Source organism: Lissotriton helveticus, chromosome 10 (assembly GCF_964261635.1).
Source record: "Lissotriton helveticus chromosome 10, aLisHel1.1, whole genome shotgun sequence".
Taxonomy (NCBI): Eukaryota; Metazoa; Chordata; class Amphibia; order Caudata; family Salamandridae; genus Lissotriton; species Lissotriton helveticus.
In genome coordinates, this window is record NC_136071.1 from 914,840,685 (window position 1) to 914,853,836 (window position 13,152).

At 42.1% G+C, this 13,152-nt stretch overlaps 1 protein-coding gene across 1 annotated transcript in view; it reads right to left on the bottom strand.

Moving 5' to 3' along the window:
* Positions 1 to 13,152, bottom strand: part of LOC144784639 (macrophage mannose receptor 1-like) — a 949,320-nt gene that overhangs the window by 80,052 nt on the left and 856,116 nt on the right. Inside the window, exon 27 of the mRNA XM_078663568.1 lies at positions 7,429 to 7,545. Coding sequence (XP_078519694.1) covers positions 7,429 to 7,545 — 117 coding nt within the window. The remainder of the gene's footprint in view (positions 1 to 7,428; positions 7,546 to 13,152) is intronic.

The following is a 13,152-nucleotide window of genomic DNA, read 5'->3' on the forward strand; positions in this document are numbered from 1 at the left end:
CCCCCTAAGATGAATACTTTGAAAGATCAAAAAGGGTTCTTCCCTTGCGGGAGATGTAAAGCGTGTGCGAGTAGCAGAAGAGTCTTGTCGTACACTATACCAGATACTGGAAGGATCATACCAATTAAAAGGTTTATCACCTGCAGTACACAATATGCTGTTTACTGTTTGCACTGCCCATGCGGTCTCCGCTACATAGGCAGCACCATTAAAGAACTGAAGCTAAGGGTTTTGGAACATTTGAGAGCCATCGACAAGGCAGACCCTAGCTACCCAGTGGCCCGCCACTTCGCGGAGGTCCATGGACGAGACCGGAAATTACTACAATATTTCGGCCTTGACACTGTACCACCCAATGTGAGGGGCGGAGATCGCCTCAGACGACTCCGTAGACTTGAATCCAGGTTTATTATAGACCTCTCTACGAAGTTTCCTAGGGGCTTGAACGCTGGGGAGGAGATGGCTTTTCATCTGGGAAAATAAAAACATAATAGGACTATGTAGTCCCGTTAAGGCCATGTAGCATCCAAGGTACCTCCAGTTTTGCATGATTTAACATGATAGCACAGGAGCAGGATTCTTGGATGATCGGAGAGTCCTCAGATAACTCTGAAAATAGCCTTAATATGGTTGTAATGTGATGTAGATTCCGAGCCTCACTGGAGTGGCTGTCAGCATGCCTTGTTTAGGTAATGATAACTGTTTATTGAGCATTTACCTTTTAGGCACTATTGTCGCTTAATATGCACAACACTCACTAGATGGACACACAACATCATGTCGAATGTACTTTGACTACTGCACTAGAGTTCCCCTCCTTGCTTACAACCTTCATATGGTTTAGTTCTTAATATCGTTGTGTTCTAGGGATTTGAGAACTCTTTCTTTCTTATTCAAGAATGTTGATGAATTGAGGTTCAAACGATGTGAGATGTATTGCTTTGCGACTTATACGGTAGCAAGAAATGTTAAATGTCTGCAGGTAGTGGTGGACCATTATGTGGTCTTTTAGATAGAGGACCCTAGCCGATCCACGGCTTTATTCTGTTGTTTACCTCAGAAACTTATAATCTAGTGTTTATACCCACTAATTGTATGGATTAGCCCATCTAGGGGCTTTATTGCATAACCTGTGATAGTTATAAGGTTGCACATACTGATATTCTAAGATGGCACCTAGAGCGACTATAGTGGGGTTGTCCTCTGTCTATTTCAATACTTAAAACAAGAAAGTGAAAATGGTGTATTTAATCCACCTAAAAATGTAAATCATTGTTACCACACTGACGAAGGCGACACGCCGAAACGCGTTTATGGAGAGTGCCTGCGAGAAATAAACCTGCACGTTTGAAAATAGCTCTCGAGTGCTGTTGTCTTATTTGGAAATCGAGAGGATTTGGAGCATTATATATAAATATATATATATATAAATAATGTACTTTTATAAAGTATATGCCTTCACCACGCATGCCTTTGCGTTGTGATGGCATGCGTGGTAAAGGCATATGGGGAGTAAATGTTTGCGGGATGATGGTATTTCGGTGTATTGGTTTTGCATTATTAAAAATGCGGACTAATGGTATGCGGGATTTTATCCCGCGGGATAACGTCATATATTCTGTGTGACACATACAAATGCATAATATATGTAAGGAAACCCTAAGGTAGGGCTCCTCAGTCCAGGAGGCAGGGTGCAGTATATTAAAGGTGAGGACATATAAGTGCAAGCCTATATATATTAATTAGCAATGCAGGGAGGTGTACACCCGCAGAAGACTAGGCACACCTCAAGGTGAGCAGCCTGGTCTGTACACCACAATTTGATTTCTGCCACCTTTAGGAGTGGCAGAATAGAGGTTCTGGGTAGCAAAGGTGATCTACAATCCCGGATGTGGTCACCTCAGGGGTAGATTAGCTGCAGGGACCAGCTGCCCATTGGCTACTAGCTCTCACACTCCTACCTCTCCTAAATCTAGGATTTAAGTGACCCCCCTGACACCAGAACCTCGGATCTGAACAACTTGTATCAAGGAAGGATCAAGAGGAGACGTGTGTCGCCGACAATAGGACTTTGCCCACAGCACCAAAGCAAAAAAGGGATACTTTGTCCCTGTGGCTACAGACTTGGAACTGAGTGAACCACCATTGTTCTTGGCTAAAACTCAGCACTCCCAATGAGAAGGACCCCTGTGGAAGCCAGAAGCACCCTCGAACTTCCCTGGACTAGCGGCACTAGTCAGCTGCAAACTGCAGGTAAAAACACTCACCAGATCCAAAGAATCACTGGCCAACAGTCCATCAGGCCCTCCGTGATATCACCCAAATCCAGATGGTCAAATGTATTGTGGGAGTTGTAGTCTCACCTGCCCTGAAGTCTAAGGGCGCTACCTCACTCCCTCTGACCCAGTGAAGTTCCAGTACCTTTTCGTTGCGCTTCCCGCTTCCTGCTTCCAAGGCGTGTTGGTCGCCAGTCCGGCAACTGATCACTTTACCTGATACTGCATCAAGAGGGAACTCCAACCGACCTGTGCCCAATGTCAGCAACCTCTCCTTTTGCATCTTTTTTCCCCACAGCATTGTTTCAGTGGTAAACACAGCTCTCCCTCAGCTCCGTTCAGCACCACAGACAGCCGGGACGACACTGCACCCAGGTACCATGGGCTAGGTAAAATTGAACAGACTGCAAGGAACTGATTGTCACTAGTGTTTTTTTTTCATTGACCTCAATGTTATCTTTTTTGTTTTTTTCTGCACTGATTTAATATTGCTTCAAAAATGTATAACTCTGGTTATATGCATGCTATTCCATTCATGTTGGTGTCTAAATTAAGATGGAAAAACACTCTTTTCTTATAAATTGGTGTTGGGTATCTCTCGGTTGTGTCAATTACTTATCGTCCATGTTGGCACTCTGAAATGCTTAACACATGTTCCTCTAGTTAAGCCTGACTGCTCTTTGCCAATCTATCAGGATTGAGCTACGGATTTATTAGTGTGAATCCAAGGGCCATCTTTGGAGTGTTTTGATAATATTATATGGTAAGGCTACCCAGCCATACCACATACTATTCCATTGTCCTATAGGATAACCTTACATTAGATTAGATCAGATGAGTTGAAAGGGTTGTCCTGCCAAATTGAGATTGCACTCGAAAATGAATGCCATGAAGATCAAGCAGTGGTTTGACATAGCACTTTGTTAAGAATAAATCACATGAAAGCAGACATGGCTGCCATACCTTCAGTTGAGAGTGTATGAAACCCCACAAGTTGTGATTTTCTGGCAGGCTCATACCAATCATGGGGAAAGAAATTTGCTAGGAGATGTTTTGTTTTTAGTGGCTCTCTCCTGAACTCTCCCTCCAAAACCTTACCTGGGTTTGTAATGACTAAGAGCTATCCTGGGATCCAACCTCTACAATCTTTCCCCCTCTTGGGAAAAATGAGGATGACAGTAAGGAAAGCAATAACGTAATTTCAGAGGAACGCAGGCTTGACCTAAACAAAAAACTTTTTTCTTTTAGAAAATACATTTTAAAAAACAGTAAAAGAATCAGATGAGGAAAGGATTGGAATCATGTTTATTTGTTCCCTAAGGTCAAGGCTTCTGGTGAGAACACATTTCAAGTAAAGAACTTCAAAGAACAAGACTGCATAGGGTGAAAAGGGTCAGTTAAAGTATCAATCAGAAAGGTAAGTTCCCAGTAGGGGTCTTGGAAAGGAGTTGGAGGAAACCTAATGTGCAATCCTTGTGGAAATTCTGATACAGTTTGAACTATGATTCATGATCTTGAAATTATAGCAAGATAGGCTTGTTCAGACCTTTCTTGGCTAAGAAGATCAAAGACGGAACAAAGTGAAGAATTTGTCTTATATCTAATGGAAAAGGATCCACATATTTGGTGTGGCACAAGGGTGAAAAAACTGAACAATGGCTTTAAAAGCAGCCGCAATGGATAACCATCTAGTCAGATCAGGTCCTCCATCAAATGAGGATGTAGTTCATAAGCAGAGCGAGCTAACCTTATAATTTGCAGTCATAATATCCTTCTTTCTTCTTTATCAACACATTGCTCTGACATAGGAAGCAACCAGAAGTACACACAGCTTACCTGAATTAAGTTAAGTGATCACAAATGCTTGGATCATTCAGTTCAACTCTGTGTAAACAAATATGTGAATCTACCTTCAGTTCAAGGGAAACTGGAGGAAAGAAACACTGGAGTGGTGAGGGCATGTCACACAGTGTCTATTAGAGGAATTCCAATGAGCACAAACAAATCTGGTTATGGTATTGCCTGTCAGGACCTGGACCCGTCTTCCCTCAGTGATGTGTCGCTGTGACAAGTGATCTCCTGTGGAAACCAAAGATCATTGATCATGAGGTCCCCAAGAAAGGTTTTTCAGCATTGAATGAAGGCATTTGTGACCACTGGTAGATGCAGCCATGCCGGCCCATTAGTCTCCCCATCCAGAAGTTTGGAAGGAGATGCCCATCACTGCATAGAGAGAATGTTCGCTTAGCAAAACAAAGTCAAATCAAAGAGAACAGAAAATTGTTTCCACTGCTGGAAGATTGTCAGTTAAAGACCACACATGATCAATTGAGATTTAGAGACTAAGACGAAACAGAAGAAACATGATGGCATGCGGTCCAGATGTTTCACGACCATTCTTGTTGATGATATACAAAGTTACACTGCTTTTTGGCAAGGTTGCTCTACAGAAATACAAATGTTAACACAATTAAGTATAGGATTAGGTAGAGTTTTCACCCCTTCTGGGGCAGGAATTACCTGGAATAACATTCATTCCTTTTTTTGAGGTAGTGACAAGCTTGAATAACCCATCAGCCAAGAGCCAGATGTCCATACTCATCAAGAGGTTTGTGTGGGAGTCAGGGAAGAGCTCCACTTAGAAGGGTGAAGGCCTCATCAAGAAAAAGTAAAAGCCTGAAACTACAACTTGCATGACTAACTGAAAGATGGTCAACAGCAATCCTCCCACTGGGGTCTTGAATGCAGAATGCATCTAGAACTGAGAGAGGTTTTGGAGTATTTAAGATGCAGAAAGAGCATAAAGAAAATGCAGATTGTCTATCTCTACCTGCGTCCATGCCTCTGAATGACCTAAAAGGCTGATGCTGAGAAAGTTGTTGCTGTTGGACCTTTGCCTGTTAAATTGCTGGCTATACCCTTCCAGTTTGTGATAGTGGTGATGGAAATGTTTCACAGGGAAGTTAAGCCAAGACTCCAGCAGTTGTTTGGATTTGTTCCCTTCCTTGTTCTCCATAAAATCAATGGCCTTCAAATGGCACATTAAACAATGTGCCTGAACATTACCACAGATGTCTGACTTCATCTCTATTTGGGACTACAATAAAACACCAGCACCCATGGCTTGCTCAGAAGCGTCTTGTCAAAGATTACAGAAAGTCTTCCTCATAGATTCTGGCAAACAGGGTACTGCCAGAGCAGCAATCTCCCACAGGGCGAAGGAGTATCTTGCAAGGAGATTTGTGGCATTATGTTTCTTAACACCTATTTCCATGAAATGAAAAGTTTGCAAGCAAGCATACCAAGGTATGTAGAGTAGGCCTGGGTGGTAAATTCCGTTCCGCTCGCAGAATATGCGGCATTTGGTTAATTTTGCATTTATTTTTTGCTTGTTAGCGCTGTCAAAATGCAAGTTTGCGAGATATTTCCCCCTGAGCACGCAAACAACGCTCGCGAACACGAAAAAAGCATTTCGAACGGGCGGAACAAGCAATTCCGTGTGTTCGCGGAATTTCTGCCTGCTCACGGAGATTTTTTACTGTTTTGCGGAGCTTTGCGTAACTTTGCATAGCGCGACTACACAAATTATGCCCACCCTTAATGTAGCGTCACATCAAAAGGTACAGAAGGGATTCTATATAAGTGTTATATCTAAGTTAACAGGGTGAGGCTTGAATTTCCGAGATCTCTATAGTCGGATAGGCGATAAACATGCCATTTCAATTGGTCTTGAGCCATAGGTTTTGGAAACTCACCTGCATAGTGCCAGTGTAGTGTGTTGTTCCTAAGCTTCTCAAACATTTGGTAGATGGAAGTTAATGGACGTCCTTTTTGATATATAATTTGATTAATACTTCCACATTTTGCAAGCTTAAATATTCTTTGAAAAATAACATAACGTGAGTATTTGTAAAGCATACTTTTACCCGTGGGCATCTTGGCGACAAATAACAGATGATTATTGTTACCCAACTCAATGGTATTTAATTTATTGACCTCAAAAGGATGAGTGGACCTGCCGTGATTTGAACCTGTGACCATGAGGTCGATCACAGGCCCCTACAGTGAACACTCTAAGCCACTAGATCCGTCTAGGGATATGATATTTAACACATACATTTGTCAATATTTCATTATTTCAGTACCTATATTCTAATGTATGAGATTTCTAATAAATTTCAACATCTAAAGATTGTAGCATTCATTTTCGTAGCAGTACTCTATAAAATGGAATACCATGAGAATGTGCCCATTAGACAGTCAGTCCAAATGATTCAATCAATCGATTAAGCCAGCTGATTGCATCGTGTCACGCAGATCTTATTTGTGGTTATCCCAACTTGAGATCTACAATTTTACACATCGGTGTGACTAAGTTGAAATGCTGGATGGGTGAAAATCAATTAAAATGTTCAATTGAAGGAAAACTGAAATTCTCTTCCTCTAGCAGCAGGCATCGCGTTTTGGCTATACTTTCTGGCCCACATCGATGGAGCAAAAACATCCCTGTACACAGTGGAAGAATCTAGAGGTTAACATCGACTTGTGCCTCATTATGAAGGACCAAATACAGTCCATGGTATGGATCTGTGTCTTCAAACTGAGGGTGCTTAAAAGGATTATCTATCTATCTTTTCAATCCTTAACAAACAACATAGATTATGAATGTGTCTGTCTCTCACAGGCTGGACTACGCAATTCTGCCTATTTGGCCTGCGGATAAAATCACGTTTTGTTATATAACAATAATAAATCTCTTGTGGGTCATTTAACATTCAACTAACTTAATTAATCACAATATGATGTGGTCTGGGAGATTTAGACTAACGCCTAGTGAAAGTGTTATAATAAATATATACTGAACCAGGTGATATAATATGGATGTATAGTGTAAAATGTTTTTGGGTCATCGTTTCGCTATTTGCCCGAGATGTATAAATACATATAAATTTATATACGAATTGGGAGTTTATGTTTAAATTCTGTATTGAGAATCCCATGTGTTCTGGCAATGATTGGAAATACATTTTTGTTTACGTTTCTCGTATTTTATCTTCAAATCTATGTTTAGTCAAATAGCAAATAACCTTTAAACATAAAGAAATGAATACACCTTTTTGTTAAAAAAAGAAATGAAAAACATCCATATTACCATCCAGATTTTTGTACATTCCTATCCAAAAGATTGGCATTTTATCTTTCAGATCCTCAAGGTGGTGCCATATAAATGTGTTTTCAATTCCATCTTCTATGGATGCTAAAGTTCCACCTGCAAAACAATAAACACAATTTAAATGAATAATTCTTTTCTCTTCTTATTTATGCTGAGACAAATTGACTAATCATCCAGAAATGGGTATCAAGGTCAAAATCAATCTTCACACACAAGCTTTTGTGTATAATCTTTCTATTGTTTAGGGTGCACTGCAACAGTGCTGTAATTCCACAATATTTGTTGCGGTGGCATTTGAAATAGAGACAGCCAAGGAGCAAGGGTTGACTGACTCTCATCTGAGCCTTAAAGTGTGAATTATCCAAATGGTATTTGAGCATGCCCTAGATCAGTGATCCCCGACGTGCAGCTTGGGAGTACCATGGTGTTTATCATTCTAAAATGTTGCTCACCAGAGAATCCATCTCTCTCTGGAATTTATTTTTCAGAGCTTCGCTGCATATGCATTTATTTTTACGGGTGAAAGAGAATCCTTTTCTGATTAACACAACGAAATAGTGTGGCAGAAGGTTGGAGGAACCTAAGAAACCATGCGATACATTATCGCCGCTTTTATCGGCAGGAAACTGCTGCTAAAGCGGCAATAATGGGCTTGATAATATGCCCTTGTGAATCCCCATAGAAGCCCAGGTTCTATGGCTTCTATGTAACGCTGCATTTCCCCCACACAGCTCAGAGTTTGGCACAGCATGTAAGAGCAATGAATTTTGCATCTGAGCAGGTATGACGAGAATGCGCCTCTCCATATTCTGCCTCCCTGCTCCCAAAGGTAAGTCTGACAACGGTGCCTTTTTCATGTGGGCCAGTGGATTCTTTACTTGAGCCCCGGTATGACCACAGGTGTGCCGCCGGACAGTCGAGTGTATAGCCTGCCTGTCAATCCTGTACCACAGAGTATCTGACTCCAGGTCAGCCCATTTGGTTAGCCATGCAGGTCCAGTAAACTAGAGACAGCTATAAATGTAAATGTAAATGTAAATGTAAATGTATAGGCATTTATATAGCGCACTACTTACCCGTAGGGTCCCAAGGCGCTTCGACCGCTGCGAAACCCTTCCTGGCTTCCCTGAGAGATGGTCCCTTAATGGGTATCTCCAGGGTGAGACCAGGCATCCCCGGCGGTCTGGTGGGGCCGTTAGTGAAGATGAGGCAAGCTAATGCCCAGAGTTGCCGAGTGTGAACGCTGATCAGAGTGGGCACCGAGGCGAGAGAATTATCGAGTCCGCTGACCCTGGTCCAGAAACCTGCCGCGCCGGGAATCGAACCCTGGTCCCGGGCCGTCCTCTGCTCTCGGGTCTGCCGCCTCTAACCAGTGAGCCACACTACTTCATCACTAAATCAGGCACTGTGCTAATCTTTGCAGTGTGGGTATTTAACTATGTGCATATTGGGGGCATTATGAATATTACCAAAGTGTGAAAAAGGGTATTATGGAAAACTCTGAAGTATTACACATTGTATTAGCTGGGGCATCAGTAAAACATGCTTGTGTGCTAATTGGGCATTTTCATTTGGACTGTGAGTAAGCGTTCATACTGTGCTAATTAGTGCATTATGGAAAATTGCAGCATTATAGTTGCTGCATTCCAGAATATAAGAAAGAGCATGCTGGAGAAGAGCCGCCAAAGTCTCCTAGTGATCTAACTTTATCACAATTTGGACACCATTTTTCAAAACCTTCTATGACAATGGTTTCCAGCTCTCTGCAAATCAGCCTTTTAGTTCCCATCATGTTTTTATTATTTTTACTGGCCTGTATTGTTCCCTTACAATGCACATTTTGAACTCAATTTCCTCTAGATTGCTTTAAATACTGTTTAATTACAGATTGCTTGCTTAATATTGAGTGGATTAGTTATAATTAATTGTGCAATCACTGTACCAACACAGGTATACCTATGTGTTCCATTCAGAGTAAGATGGTGCTCACCATATCATTTCACACAAAAATGTTGCCCATTGCCCACTAATGGTTGGAGAACCCTGCCTTAGATTTTGGAATGACTAAAAAGGACCCTTGCATCTTACGATGTTCTATATCCCTCCCAGTTTTAATTTTAACCTGCACTTGATGTGTGAATTGGTTTTTGACAGGTTTTTTACTCTAGATTTTTAATTATGGAGAGAGTCCTGTAATGTTGATTTGGTACAAATAAATCGACACACATAAGGAGAAATTAACATTTATGGTAAAGAAGGCAGATGGCAAGTTGTAGTACTATTAGTGGGGTCACAGTGTCCTAAGTATGTATGTATTGGACTGTAGCATGGAATATGCGCATGAGTACATTGCTTGCAATTCACAAAGTTTAAATTTAAGATTGTGTGCAATACACAAACATGGGCTATCCGTCTCACCCGGGGCGTAACACAGGCCCCCGTAGCCCACGCGGTGCGGGAGTGCCCCAAGCTCCAAGAGGCCCCCTCGGCACTGCACTCTGGCCAGAGAGCTCTTGATTGACACCGGATGGGGCCCCTCTACGTACCGTGCAGGGAGGCCCCCTCAGTTTTCGTTACACCAGTGCGTCTCACTGGAATCCCAAGATTTGTCTTCTTTAAAACGTTACTTATTAGGTGTTGATAACAAACTGAGAGTCACATTTGCATATTTATCTGTGGACCTGATTTTAGTTTGTATACAATTTTCCTGGTTTAAGCAGTGCATAAAGTCTGGGAAACTACACCAATATGGCCACTGCTTACTTTGAGCCAGTGGTTGTGGGGTTGTGGTAAATAAATAATTAATTACCGGTACTATTTTTGAATACATGAATAATAACAGATAGCTCAATAAATAAGAGGCAGGATCCGAGGAATCTGAGTCGAACGGGCTTTATTCAGGCAAAAGGGAAGGGACAGGATCGGGACAGCCTGAAATAAAATAGAGAGGCAGCTGCAACGTTTCATCAACAGTACAAGGTATATATAGTAAAATATCACAATTACATTACATACAGTAGGCGTAACTAGTGACAAGCGTAAGATAAGAACACATGGGCGTGAAAAGAAGGCGTGCACAGGGCGTACACGTAGACATGTGATGAGAACGTCACAGAAGTGTCATAAATGGGTGGAAACATGGAGGGGGCTACCTGAGCAGCTGGGACCTTTAACCTAGTGGTGCGCGCAAACGGGCAATGACGTGTTACTGGGGAGAACTGGGGGCTATGACTTCTGCACTAGAAGAGGAGACTAAAGTCTGCGGTGTCAGGACGACATGTACCTATAGCATATCTGGTATCTGGTGTTTGGAGTACATGTTGATAGAATCTAAAAGTTATCAGGGCAAAGGCTACTTGACACTAAGGCTGGTGCATGCATATATTCTACATGTATTGCGTGTGCTATGAATCTTCTATGAACATTAATACAGTAATTCTCTTGCATGGAGACAGAAAGACTAGACTAGAGCTGGAGATGTTTATGCGGTTCGTTAGCTTAGGAATGTGAAGACGGAGAGCTGAACTGATTACTAGAGGCATAACATATTCTTGGCAGACAGGCAGGCAGAGCCAGGCCGGGCACCGCGCTGCGCGGCAGGAAGTAAGTGAAGGGTCAGGGATGCAGGTGGGGGCTGCATCGCTCCTCGGAGTGGGTTCAGGAGACTGGAGCTTGAATCTGGTGTCCGGGCCCTTTTGAGGCCTAGAAACGGGGACAATGCGGGGAATATAACGTGTATACTGTAAAACGTGGCAACATAGGCCTAATACTCGTTGCTTTCACGAGAACTGGAGACTGGAATACTAACGTTGGACATAACTGTAATTGCGTCTTTAATCGATCATAGGGGGATATATGCATATCGTTCATGCACATATAACATAGGATGGGGAACACGTAGGCACATATGACAAGGCAAAATTCAATTTTCCTCATTCCCTCCTTGTGCCCTACGTTTCCATCAGGAAACATCAATATTCATGATACCTTCTATCTGTTCATATAGCATCATTTGCTCGTCTCGAATTGTCTTGGAACGGGACTTAGGACTAGGAATACAAGATGTAGCACACAAGCCGCAAATCGCAGGGCCACATTGTAAACAGAGACAGCAACTGAATATGATCATTACTGCTATACCTAGGAATGACAATACTTTCCATCCCCAGGCAGATATTATACTCCAGAGCCAACCGGACCATGTCCAGGTGCCTGGATTCTGGTGTAACTGATGGGCAATTTTATGAAGTCTGGTTATAGCTGAATAAACAGACGGTGCGTTATTAGGAATGAAAATGCAGCAACTAGATCCGATGACTCTACAAGCTCCTCCCCTATCGGCCAGTATGACGTCAAGGACGAGACGATTTTGGAGCACGACAAATCTCATAGCAGATTGCTCTTCAGTTAAGTTACCTAGAGCGGAAGTAGTCTCATTCACTACTGCTTCAAGGGTTCTGGTTAGCCTACGTATTAACTTACTATTCTGGACAGGACCTATGAAGAAAAAGAAACCTTTATTGAAGTCTTGATACTGTTCTAAGGCAGTTTCAGTTTGATCGACAATTGGGGACTCGACCTCCCTTCTATGTCTAACGTGTACTAGATGTGTGTTTCTGTGATAATCGGATGGGGCTAGAAAAACTGGTGGCAGTAGGAAGGCAATGTAACATGTTCCATCCCAATCGAGGGGCAGACGTACATATGCGGTCTGGCCACAAACAAAATAAGAATGACGTGAGGCTTTGAAAATAGATTTCCCACTGTCACTATACTTGACCACAGTAGTACAATCACTATGTCCTACATGTGCGGAACCATTCTTTCTGACACATAATTCGCCTTTAACGGGTAGAACTGAAATAGCAGGCAAATCTGGAGTAGTCTCGGACTGAACATTCAAAACCATGAAATTCGAGGAATAATTACCTAGATCATATACTTCATTTTCGAGATCTAACCCTGTTCTATGGGAAAGACCTTCCTTGTCTGGGAAACATGTTCTATTCAGAAGGGACATATCATTTGAGGATGACGTTAACGTGGACCATGCTCCACACGAACCATTATGTGAAAACGGATAAGGAAAGAGTGGCAGAACTCCCTTCGGTGTCTGGAAAGGGGGGAGTCGACCACACACCCAACAATTAGTGGCATTGCTGGTCTGGTGTGAATAGTGTAACATTCGGATAAACGTATTATTTCGCATAGCAAGACGATACGATAACTCGTGAGGAGGCAGGTCACTAAAAGTGTGCTCTACTGTAACATTAGAAAACATATGTACATGTGAAGTAATAGGAAAACATAAATGTAAGGCATAACTTATGCAAGTAACCATAAGACTCAGAAATATCATAAAAAATAAAGTAACAATACATCTACTTCGAAGATTCTTTTGATAACGTATTCTCTTAGAGTTTTGACTAACTCTCTCACTGTGTGGGTCTATCTCATACATGGCAGGAACCTGTCTAACCGTTTCACCCGAGAGGGACTTAGACAATTAAACTGGCTGACTTACTAGAACTTAATTTCTCTTTATACTCCTGCTGCGGAGTTTTCTCTAACAGAGGAAGTTTAGATTCAGTGTCTGGGCAGTCCTTGAGAACGGGGCAGTCCTTGAGAAAAGTCTTTGGTTTGAGTCCATGAAATCTCTTTACATGACTGGAGTGCAACCACCCCTTCCTGCCTTCAATCTTC